Source organism: Oncorhynchus kisutch, unplaced genomic scaffold (assembly GCF_002021735.2).
Source record: "Oncorhynchus kisutch isolate 150728-3 unplaced genomic scaffold, Okis_V2 Okis09a-Okis19a_hom, whole genome shotgun sequence".
NCBI lineage: Eukaryota > Metazoa > Chordata > Actinopteri > Salmoniformes > Salmonidae > Oncorhynchus > Oncorhynchus kisutch.
Genome location: NW_022261985.1, coordinates 12,670,831 through 12,682,404, shown reverse-complemented (window position 1 = coordinate 12,682,404; position 11,574 = coordinate 12,670,831). Strand labels below are relative to the sequence as shown.

General features: G+C 48.6%; 1 protein-coding gene across 1 annotated transcript in view; it reads right to left on the bottom strand.

Moving 5' to 3' along the window:
• Positions 1-1,713: 1,713 nt before the first annotated feature.
• The window catches only part of LOC109886740 (inner nuclear membrane protein Man1), a 38,972-nt gene continuing 29,111 nt past the window's right edge, over positions 1,714-11,574 (bottom strand). Inside the window, exons 8-12 of the mRNA XM_031815412.1 lie at positions 10,373-10,551; positions 10,069-10,150; positions 8,914-9,019; positions 4,694-4,772; positions 1,714-3,894 (exon numbers count right to left, since the gene is read on the bottom strand). Coding sequence (XP_031671272.1) covers positions 3,716-3,894; positions 4,694-4,772; positions 8,914-9,019; positions 10,069-10,150; positions 10,373-10,551 — 625 coding nt within the window. The 3' untranslated portion in view covers positions 1,714-3,715. The remainder of the gene's footprint in view (positions 3,895-4,693; positions 4,773-8,913; positions 9,020-10,068; positions 10,151-10,372; positions 10,552-11,574) is intronic.

Genomic DNA, 11,574 nt, shown 5'->3' with positions numbered 1-11,574 from the left:
ACTTTCAACTTCACACAGCACCCCCCCCCCCCCCCCCCCCCCCCCCCCCCCCCCCCCCCCCCCCAACAAAATATACAAATAATCTTAATGGTGGCGATTCCTTTGATCTTGAAGCGTTATGAATGTGTCAATAGTTTGACGACAACATCAAATCCAGCTCACGTGCAAATCATTCAGGACTTTACAGTCTCCATTTAGACACAACAGGTGGTTGGAATAGGGGAGGGTGCATATCAAAATGGCACCCTATTCCTCTAAATAGTACACTACTTTGGGTTGAAAAGAGGCTGGCGTTTGGAACACGGACACGTGTAGCTTTAAACTAAAAAAACAATGTTTAAATGAATCAGTTTATTTCTGCATCAAGTGTTCTCGGGGTTTTGCGTGTTCTCGGGGTTTTGCGTGTTCTCGGGGTTTTGCGTGTTCTCTCTCTCTGCATCATATCTGTAGTAATATTACATGAGGTCTGCGTTTAATCAACAACAACGGCTGGATAAACAACCACAAATAAACAAAACAAGTCTAAATGACTTTCAACATGGCAGGAGAAAAAAAAAAAGTGTTCGCTCGCGTCCAAAAAATGAACCCTATTCCCTATATAGTGCACTACTTTAGATCAGAGCCCTATTCCCTATATAGTACACTACTATAGACCAGAGCCCTATTCCCTATATAGTGCACTACTTTAGATCAGAGCCCTATTCCCTATATAGTGCACTACTTTAGATCAGAGCCCTATTCCCTATATAGTACACTACTATAGACCAGAGCCCTATTCCCTATATAGTGCACTACTTTAGACCAGAGCCCTATTCACTATATAGTACACTACTATAGACCAGAGCCCTATTCCCTATATAGTGCACTACTTTAGATCAGAGCCCTATTCCCTATATAGTGCACTACTATAGACCAGAGCCCTATTCCCTATATAGTGCACTACTTTAGACCAGGGCCCTATTCCCTATATAGTGCACTACTTTAGACCAGGTCCCTATTCCCTATATATTGCACTACTTTAGACCAGGGCCCATAGGGGTAGCGCACTACTTTAGACCAGGGCTCATAGAGGTAGTGCACTACTATAGACCAGGACCCCATAGAGGTAGTGCACTACTATAGACCAGGACCCATAGGGGTAGCGCACTACTTTAGACCAGGGCCCCATAGGGGTAGTGCACTACTTTAGACCAGGGCCCCATAGGGGTAATGCACTACTTTAGACCAGGGCCCCATAGGGGTAGGGAACTACTTTAGACCAGGGGCCCATAGGGGTAGTGCACTACTTTAGACCAGGGCCCCATAGGGGTAGTGCACTACTTTAGACCAGGGCCCCATAGGGGTAGTGCACTACTTTAGACCAGGGGCCCATAGTGCACTACTTTAGACCAGGGCCCCATAGGGGTAGTGCACTACTTTAGACCAGGGGCCCATAGGGGTAGTGCACTACTTTAGACCAGGGGCCCATAGTGCACTACTTTAGACCAGGGGCCCATAGGGGTAGTGCACTACTTTAGACCAGGGGCCCATAGTGCACTACTTTAGACCAGGGCTGCCTGAGGGAGGAAAGATACTTAAAATGGCCGCCAATAGAGAGTTAAGACAGAAAACCAAAGAAGCCAAAAAAATACAAAATGGACGACTGACTGATCGCCCACGTTATCAGCCCCCCTCTTCTCTAAACTCCTTTCAATCGAAGACGTAGGCCAACACCACCTGCCAAAATCACTGTCTCGCAACAAGTTATCCTCCCAATGTCTCACAAACGCTTCCACTTCTGGAGACAGAATCTGATGCAGTCAGTATGTTAAAAGAGTATTGTAGCGGCAGGCAGGAGAAGAGAAAAGAGAGCTTATGGTTTTTCTTTATTAATACAGATCACCGCCACCAGCCCAACCTGCCTTTCCTCCGCCGGCTCGACTAAAAACGAAAGAAAATGCAATGAGGGATTACATTCTCCAGGAAATAAACATCCAGATTATTGGTATAAATTCAAAAGCTTAAATAGAGGCTTTAACTTTAACCTGCACCATAAAGCAATTTCAATGTATAGCCCCCCCAACTCAACTCCTTGAAAAATCATGGGGCCAGTCTCGTTAAAAATAGGGGGATGGAGGGAGGAGAGGATGGGGAGACAAGAGAAAGAAGGGGGGTTGTTTCTCTCTCATATATTTTTTAAATATGCCATTAGAACGAAATGGAAGTTGTGTTTCCTTGTTTAAATCCATAAAGTTTGTAATACAAAAAAAAACGGGGCACCGGCGAATCACATCTCCAGCTCAGACCACGCCCCCCTCCCCCTAGTCTCCAATCTCTCAGCCCATTGGTTGTTCAAGTGGTCTTCCAAAGTTTTGTTTTCAAAACTCGGATTGGTCTTTACAACAAAAAAACACTGCAGGACTGTCAGTCTAAAGCCTCCCACCACTCCTGTGGTCCAGACAGGTTGTGGACAACCAACAGTCAAGTCCCACTTAAAAGAGAAAACAAAGCCCTGTGAGTTGAGACAGACGGTTCGACCCAGCCCTGTGAGTTGAGACAGACGGTTCACCCCAGCCCTGTGAGTTGAGACAGACGGTTCGACCCAGCCCTGTGAGTGGAGACAGACGGTTCGACCCAGCCCTGTGAGTTGAGACAGACGGTTCAACCCAGCCCTGTGAGTGGAGACAGACGGTTCAACCCAGCCCTGTGAGTGGAGACAGACGGTTCGACCCAGCCCTGTGAGTGGAGACAGACGGTTCGACCCAGCCCTGTCAGTCGAGACAGACGGTTCGACCCAGCCCTGTCAGTCGAGACAGACGGTTCGACCCAGCCCTGTGAGTTGAGACAGACGGTTCACCCCAGCCCTGTGAGTTGAGACAGACGGTTCGACCCAGCCCTGTGAGTTGAGACAGACGGTTCACCCCAGCCCTGTGAGTTGAGACAGACGGTTCAACCCAGCCCTGTGAGTTGAGACAGACGGTTCAACCCAGCCCTGTGAGTTGAGACAGACGGTTCAACCCAGCCCTGTGAGTTGAGACAGACGGTTCAACCCAGCCCTGTGAGTTGAGACAGACGGTTCAACCCAGCCCTGTGAGTTGAGACAGACGGTTCAACCCAGCCCTGTGAGTTGAGACAGACGGCTCAACCCAGCCCTGTGAGTTGAGACAGACGGTTCAACCCAGCCCTGTGAGTTGAGACAGACGGTTCAACCCAGCCCTGTGAGTTGAGACAGACGGTTCAACCCAGCCCTGTGAGTTGAGACAGACGGTTCAACCCAGCCCTGTGAGTTGAGACAGACGGTTCGACCCAGCCCTGTGAGTTGAGACAGACGGTTCACCAAGCTGCCATCACCTCCAGGCTTGTTAAGGGGAGACTGAAGGAGAAGGGGCTGTCAGGGCTGGTGTGGTGGTATCTGTGGGGTTGAGGGAGAGAGGAGGCTGGGGTAATCTGCCCCCCCCCCCTCAGGAGAAGCCTAGAGAGTTAGTGTCAGGGCTGGTGTGGTGGTATCTGTGGGGTTGAGGGAGAGAGGAGGCTGGGGTAATCTGCCCCCCCCTCAGGAGAAGCCTAGAGAGTTAGTGTCAGGGCTGGTGTGGTGGGGTTGAGGGAGAGGGAGAGAGGAGGCTGGGGTAATCTGCCCCCCCCTCAGGAGAAGCCTAGAGAGTTCGTGTTAGAGCTGCTGTCTGGGCTGGTGTGGTGGGGTTGAGGGAGAGAGGAGGCTGGGGTAATCTGCCCCCCCTCAGGAGAAGCCTAGAGAGTTCGTGTTAGAGCTGCTGTCTGGGCTGGTGTGGTGACGTAGTCTGGACATGGTGTTCATGTAGGTGTTTGAGGGCTTCAGGGAGGTGGTACAGCCCTGGGCCTGAGGGAAACGCTGGTGGTAACGGTCCAGACGCAGGTACTTCACCGTCACCAGCTTACCTGGGAGGGGAGGAGGGGAGGGGGAGGCAGTAGGTAGGGGGGGGGGAGAGAGAGACGGTAGGGAGAGAGAGAGAGAGAGAGACGGTAGGTAGGGGGGAGAGAGAGACGGTAGGTAGGGAGGGAGGAAAGGGGGAGAGAGACGGTAGGTAGGGAGGGAGGAAAGGGGGAGAGAGAGACGGTAGGTAGGGAGGGAGGAAAGGGCGAGAGAGAGAGAGACGGTAGGTAGGGAGGGAGGATAGGGGGAGAGAGAGACGGTAGGTAGGGAGGGAGGATAGGGGGAGAGAGAGACGGTAGGTAGGGAGGGAGGATAGGGGGAGAGAGAGACGGTAGGGAGGGAGGGAGGGAGGATAGCGGGAGAGAGACGGTAGGTAGGGGGAGAGAAACGGTAGGTAGGGAGGGAGGGAGGGAGGATAGGGGGAGAGAGACGGTAGGTAGGTAGGTAGGGAGGGAAGATAGGGGTAGGGAGGGAGGATAGGGGGAGAGAGAGACGGTAGGTAGGGAGAGAGCGAGAGACAATGAAAACCAACCATGTGACTAAATCTATTAAATCCTTCCTATTTTATCCGGTATCAATGATCACAGCCCCACATGAATAGTAGTACAAAATGCTATTGGCTCAAAGTTAGTAAACAAGGGCTATTGGTTTTGTTCCAGGTTTTGAGATAAAATGGTCAACAATAAGGAAGTCAGCAGGTAACAACAAGGTTCATTAGAGGACGGAAGGACAACGAAGGACAAACAAAGACTAGTGTTGTTGTTGCTAAAGTCATTTAAAATATATTTTAAAAAGTGATTTTACCATCGAACCAGGAGCCATGTAGCGCCTTGAAGGCTTTCCCTGAGTGTTCTGCTGACAGACACTTCACATAGACACAGCCCTGGAGAGAGAGAGGAGAGAGAGGTTAACAAGCTCTTCTATCACAGGTTATAAACACAGCCACGTCAGTCTCTCTGTCGGGTGGCTCACTGCAATATATAACCAGATGGCTGTTGGTTCTACCTGGTCACTGGATATATAACCACATAGCTGTTGGTTCCACCTGGTCAGTGGATATATAACCAGATGGCTGTTGGTTCCACCTGGTCACTGGATATATAACCACATAGCTGTTGGTTCCACCTAGTCACTGGATATATAACCACATAGCTGTTGGTTCCACCTGGTCAGTGGATATATAACCATGTGTTCCACCTGGTCAGTGGATATATAACCATGTGTTCCACCTGGTCAGTGGATATATAACCATATGGCTGTTGGTTCTACCTGGTCAGTGGATATATAACCATGTGTTCTACCTGGTCAGTGGATATATAACCAGATGGCTGTTGGTTCCACCTGGTCAGTGGATATATAACCATATGGCTGTTGGTTCTACTTGGTCAGTGGATATATAACCAGATGGCTGTTGGTTCCACCTGGTCAGTGGATATATAACCATATGGCTGTTGGTTCTACCAGGTCAGTGGATATATAACCAGATGGCTGTTGGTTCCACCTGGTCAGTGGATATATAACCAGATGGCTGTTGGTTCCACCTGGTCAGTGGATATATAACCAGATGGCTGTTGGTTCCACCTGGTCAGTGGATATATAACCAGATGGCTGTTGGTTCCACCTGGTCAGTGGATATATAACCAGATGGCTGTTGGTTCCACCTGGTCAGTGGATATATAACCAGATGGCTGTTGGTTCCACCTGGTCAGTGGATATATAACCACGTGGCTGTTGGTTCTACCTGGTCAGTGGATATATAACCAGATGGCTGTTGGTTCCACCTGGTCAGTGGATATATAACCAGATGGCTGTTGGTTCTACCAGGTCAGTGGATATATAACCAGATGGCTGTTGGTTCTACCAGGTCAGTGGATATATAACCAGATGGCTGTTGGTTCTACCAGGTCAGTGGATATATAACCAGATGGCTGTTGGTTCTACCAGGTCAGTGGATATATAACCAGATGGCTGTTGGTTCTACCAGGTCAGTGGATATATAACCAGATGGCTGTTGGTTCTACCAGGTCAGTGGATATATAACCAGATGGCTGTTGGTTCCACCTGGTCAGTGGATATATAACCAGATGGCTGTTGGTTCTACCAGGTCAGTGGATATATAACCAGATGGCTGTTGGTTCTACCAGGTCAGTGGATATATAACCAGATGGCTGTTGGTTCCACCTGGTCAGTGGATATATAACCAGATGGCTGTTGGTTCTACCAGGTCAGTGGATATATAACCAGATGGCTGTTGGTTCTACCAGGTCAGTGGATATATAACCAGATGGCTGTTGGTTCCACCTGGTCAGTGGATATATAACCAGATGGCTGTTGGTTCTACCAGGTCAGTGGATATATAACCAGATGGCTGTTGGTTCCACCTGGTCAGTGGATATATAACCAGATGGCTGTTGGTTCCACCTGGTCAGTGGATATATAACCAGATGGCTGTTGGTTCCACCTGGTCAGTGGATATATAACCAGATGGCTGTTGGTTCCACCTGGTCAGTGGATATATAACCAGATGGCTGTTGGTTCCACCTGGTCAGTGGATATATAACCAGATGGCTGTTGGTTCTACCAGGTCAGTGGATATATAACCAGATGGCTGTTGGTTCTACCTGGTCAGTGGATATATAACCAGATGGCTGTTGGTTCTACCTGGTCAGTGGATATATAACCAGATGGCTGTTGGTTCTACCTGGTCAGTGGATATATAACCAGATGGCTGTTGGTTCTACCAGGTCAGTGGATATATAACCAGATGGCTGTTGGTTCTACCAGGTCAGTGGATATATAACCAGATGGCTGTTGGTTCTACCAGGTCAGTGGATATATAACCAGATGGCTGTTGGTTCTACCAGGTCAGTGGATATATAACCAGATGGCTGTTGGTTCTACCAGGTCAGTGGATATATAACCAGATGGCTGTTGGTTCTACCAGGTCAGTGGATATATAACCAGATGGCTGTTGGTTCTACCAGGTCAGTGGATATATAACCAGATGGCTGTTGGTTCTACCAGGTCAGTGGATATATAACCAGATGGCTGTTGGTTCCACCAGGTCAGTGGATATATAACCAGATGGCTGTTGGTTCTACCTGGTCAGTGGATATATAACCAGATGGCTGTTGGTTCCACCAGGTCAGTGGATATATAACCAGATGGCTGTTGGTTCCACCAGGTCAGTGGATATATAACCAGATGGCTGTTGGTTCTACCTGGTCAGTGGATATATAACCAGATGGCTGTTGGTTCTACCTGGTCAGTGGATATATAACCAGATGGCTGTTGGTTCCACCAGGTCAGTGGATATATAACCAGATGGCTGTTGGTTCCACCAGGTCAGTGGATATATAACCAGATGGCTGTTGGTTCTACCTGGTCAGTGGATATATAACCAGATGGCTGTTGGTTCTACCTGGTCAGTGGATATATAACCAGATGGCTGTTGGTTCTACCAGGTCAGTGGATATATAACCAGATGGCTGTTGGTTCCACCTGGTCAGTGGATATATAACCAGATGGCTGTTGGTTCCACAAGGTCAATGGATATATAACCAGATGGCTGTTGGTTCTACCAGGTCAGTGGATATATAACCAGATGGCTGTTGGTTCTACCTGGTCAGTGGATATATAACCAGATGGCTGTTGGTTCTACCTGGTCAGTGGATATATAACCAGATGGCTGTTGGTTCTACCTGGTCAGTGGATATATAACCAGATGGCTGTTGGTTCTACCAGGTCAGTGGATATATAACCAGATGGCTGTTGGTTCTACCAGGTCAGTGGATATATAACCAGATGGCTGTTGGTTCTACCAGGTCAGTGGATATATAACCAGATGGCTGTTGGTTCTACCAGGTCAGTGGATATATAACCAGATGGCTGTTGGTTCTACCAGGTCAGTGGATATATAACCAGATGGCTGTTGGTTCTACCAGGTCAGTGGATATATAACCAGATGGCTGTTGGTTCTACCAGGTCAGTGGATATATAACCAGATGGCTGTTGGTTCTACCTGGTCAGTGGATATATAACCAGATGGCTGTTGGTTCCACCAGGTCAGTGGATATATAACCAGATGGCTGTTGGTTCCACCAGGTCAGTGGATATATAACCAGATGGCTGTTGGTTCTACCTGGTCAGTGGATATATAACCAGATGGCTGTTGGTTCTACCTGGTCAGTGGATATATAACCAGATGGCTGTTGGTTCTACCAGGTCAGTGGATATATAACCAGATGGCTGTTGGTTCTACCTGGTCAGTGGATATATAACCAGATGGCTGTTGGTTCCACCAGGTCAGTGGATATATAACCAGATGGCTGTTGGTTCTACCTGGTCAGTGGATATATAACCAGATGGCTGTTGGTTCTACCAGGTCAGTGGATATATAACCAGATGGCTGTTGGTTCTACCTGGTCAGTGGATATATAACCAGATGGCTGTTGGTTCCACCAGGTCAGTGGATATATAACCAGATGGCTGTTGGTTCTACCTGGTCAGTGGATATATAACCAGATGGCTGTTGGTTCTACCAGGTCAGTGGATATATAACCAGATGGCTGTTGGTTCCACCTGGTCAGTGGATATATAACCAGATGGCTGTTGGTTCCACAAGGTCAATGGATATATAACCAGATGGCTGTTGGTTCTACCAGGTCAGTGGATATATAACCAGATGGCTGTTGGTTCTACCAGGTCAGTGGATATATAACCAGATGGCTGTTAAAGTGTTAAATCAAAAATGTTACATTGTAGATTCTTCAAAGTAGGCACCCTCTGCTTTGATGACAGCTTTGCACACTCTTGGCATTCTCTCAACCAGCTTCATGAGGTAGTCACCTGGAATGCATTTCAATTAACAGGTGTGCCTTGTTTTCTTAGTGCGTTTGAGCCAATCAGTTGTGTTGTGATCAGGTAGGGGTGGTATACAGAAGATAGCACCTATTTGGTAAAAGATTAGGGAGCCACTTGGACCACAGCCATTGTTTGATATAACAGCTGTGACAGACACTCACCTCTCTGGAGCTCTGATCGACAGCGATGTGGACGATGCCGTCGTTGTCACAACACTTCTCCAAGATGGCCTCGTGGATGGCCAGATGCCAGTTTTCACCAACCTCCCTGTTACACACACACACACACGTAAAGGGGTCAGATGTCATCTAGAAGTCCTAACCAAACTCTAACCTGGTAGTCAACAACACACAGGTAGAAGAGGGAGTCTGAGAGGGAGTCTGCCGACGTCCTCATCTAAGAGGGAGTCTGCCGACGTCCTCATCTAAGAGGGAGTCTGCCGACGTCCTCATCTAAGAGGGAGTCTGCCGACGTCCTCATCTAAGAGGGAGTCTGCCGACGTCCTCATCTAAGAGAGAGTCTGCCGACGTCCACATCTAAGAGTCTGCCGACGTCCACATCTAAGAGTCTGCCGACGTCCACATCTAAGAGTCTGCCGACGTCCACATCTAAGAGTCTGCCGACGTCCACATCTAAGAGAGAGTCTGCCGACGTCCTCATCTAAGAGTCTGCCAACGTCCACATCTAATAGTCTGCCAACGTCCACATCTAAGAGAGTCTGCCAACGTCCACATCTAAGAGAGAGTCTGCCAACGTCCTCATCTAAGAGAGAGTCTGCCAACGTCCTCATCTAAGAGAGAGTCTGCCAACGTCCTCATCTAAGAGAGAGTCTGCCAACGTCCTCATCTAAGAGAGTCTGCCAACGTCCTCATCTAAGAGAGAGTCTGCCAACGTCCTCATCTAAGAGAGAGTCTGCCAACGTCCTCATCTAAGAGAGAGTCTGCCAACGTCCTCATCTAAGAGAGTCTGCCAACGTCCTCATCTAAGAGAGAGTCTGCCAACGTCCTCATCTAAGAGAGAGTCTGCCAACGTCCTCATCTAAGAGAGAGTCTGCCAACGTCCTCATCTAAGAGAGAGTCTGCCAACGTCCTCATCTAAGAGAGAGTCTGCCAACGTCCTCATCTAAGAGAGAGTCTGCCAACGTCCTCATCTAAGAGAGAGTCTGCCAAAGTCCTCATCTAAGAGAGAGTCTGCCAACGTCCTCATCTAAGAGAGCGTTTTAGTCCCCTGACGAGTACATGCTCATCCCTTACCCCAACAGAACCTTAAAGACTGATGGTGAACACATTGACTTTGTAACACCCTCTGGTACTCACATGACTGGATCAAACATGTTTCTGATCTTCAGACACGGTGTTAAACTGTTGGGGGGAGAGTTCCTCCTGTCCAAAGGGAACGCTGAGAGAAGAGAGACAGACAGGAAAGAGACATTCCATGGAGAAAAAGACAGGAAATGTGTTAGACAGACAAGAGACGCTAGATGGACAGCAGGGAAGAAACCTGCTCATCGAAACATCACATTTCATAACCATGGGTATTAATAGGGAGTTGGTAGTGCCCTAACGTAGGGAACAGGGTGCCATTTGGGAGCACACTAGGAATGGGGGACGGGTTAGTTACCTTTGCCCTGCCAGACTTTGGAGGGGATGAGTGAGATCTGGTCGCAGCTCAGAGAGGGCTGGAGCCACCTCCACACCAGGAAGTCGGCTCCGCCAATCCGCTGAGACTCTGTCCTGATACGGCTCTCATTGGCTGAGAGGAAGGTCACCGCCCGGTCCCAAACCTTCTTCAGCTTCTTTCTGGAATGGTAGAATAGAAACGAACAGTCATTATGACTAGTTTGTCTCTAAATGGTAGAATAGAAACTAACATAGCTTGTCTCTAAATGGTAGAATAGAAACGAACATAGCTTGTCTCTCTGACATGATAGGAAAACCCAGTTAAACTGAACAGGATGTGATTTGTTCCCTGAAACGTTGCTCCTCAGGGGGACTAAACAACAGAATCTGCCCTAAACACAACACTAGGGTAGCCTAGTGGTTAGAGTGTAGAGGCGGCAGGGTAGCCTAGGGGTTAGAGTGTAGAGGCGGCAGGGTAGCCTAGCGGTTAGAGTGTAGAGGCGGCAGGGTAGCCTAGTGGTTAGAGTGTAGAGGCGGCAGGGTAGCCTAGTGGTTAGAGTGTAGAGGCGGCAGGGTAGCCTAGTGGTTAGAGTGTAGAGGCGGCAGGGTAGCCTAGTGGTTAGAGTGTAGAGGCGGCAGGGTAGCCTAGTGGTTAGAGTGTAGAGGCGGCAGCGTAGCCTAGTGGTTAGAGTGTAGAGGCGGCAGGGTAGCCTAGTGGTTAGAGTGTAGAGGCGGCAGGGTAGCCTAGTGGTTAGAGTGTAGAGGCGGCAGGGTAGCCTAGTGGTTAGAGTGTAGAGGCGGCAGGGTAGCCTAGTGGTTCGAGCGTTGGACTCGTAACTGGAAGGTTGCAAGTTCAAACCCCCGAGCTGACAAGGTACAAATCTGTCGTTCTGCCCCTGAACAAGGCAGTTAATAAATGATGATGTCATTCTGCCAGGAAGGTAAGAGGCCCCTTTGTAGTTCACATTTAATTGAGAAGGTTTTTGTTAGGGGGAAAGCCTTTCCATCTACCAGAAGACTGTTGTCAGCATCATTGCTAACGGCTACACTTAGTAGTAGACAAACGCGCACACAGACAGGGGCATTCCTGTGCCGTTGCCTCAAAATACACAAAAGAAAATGAATAATAATCACTGAGTACAGGTTACACGCACACAATATAATTATTGTGCATAGTCAGGTTTATATAATAGTTTCAAAAGG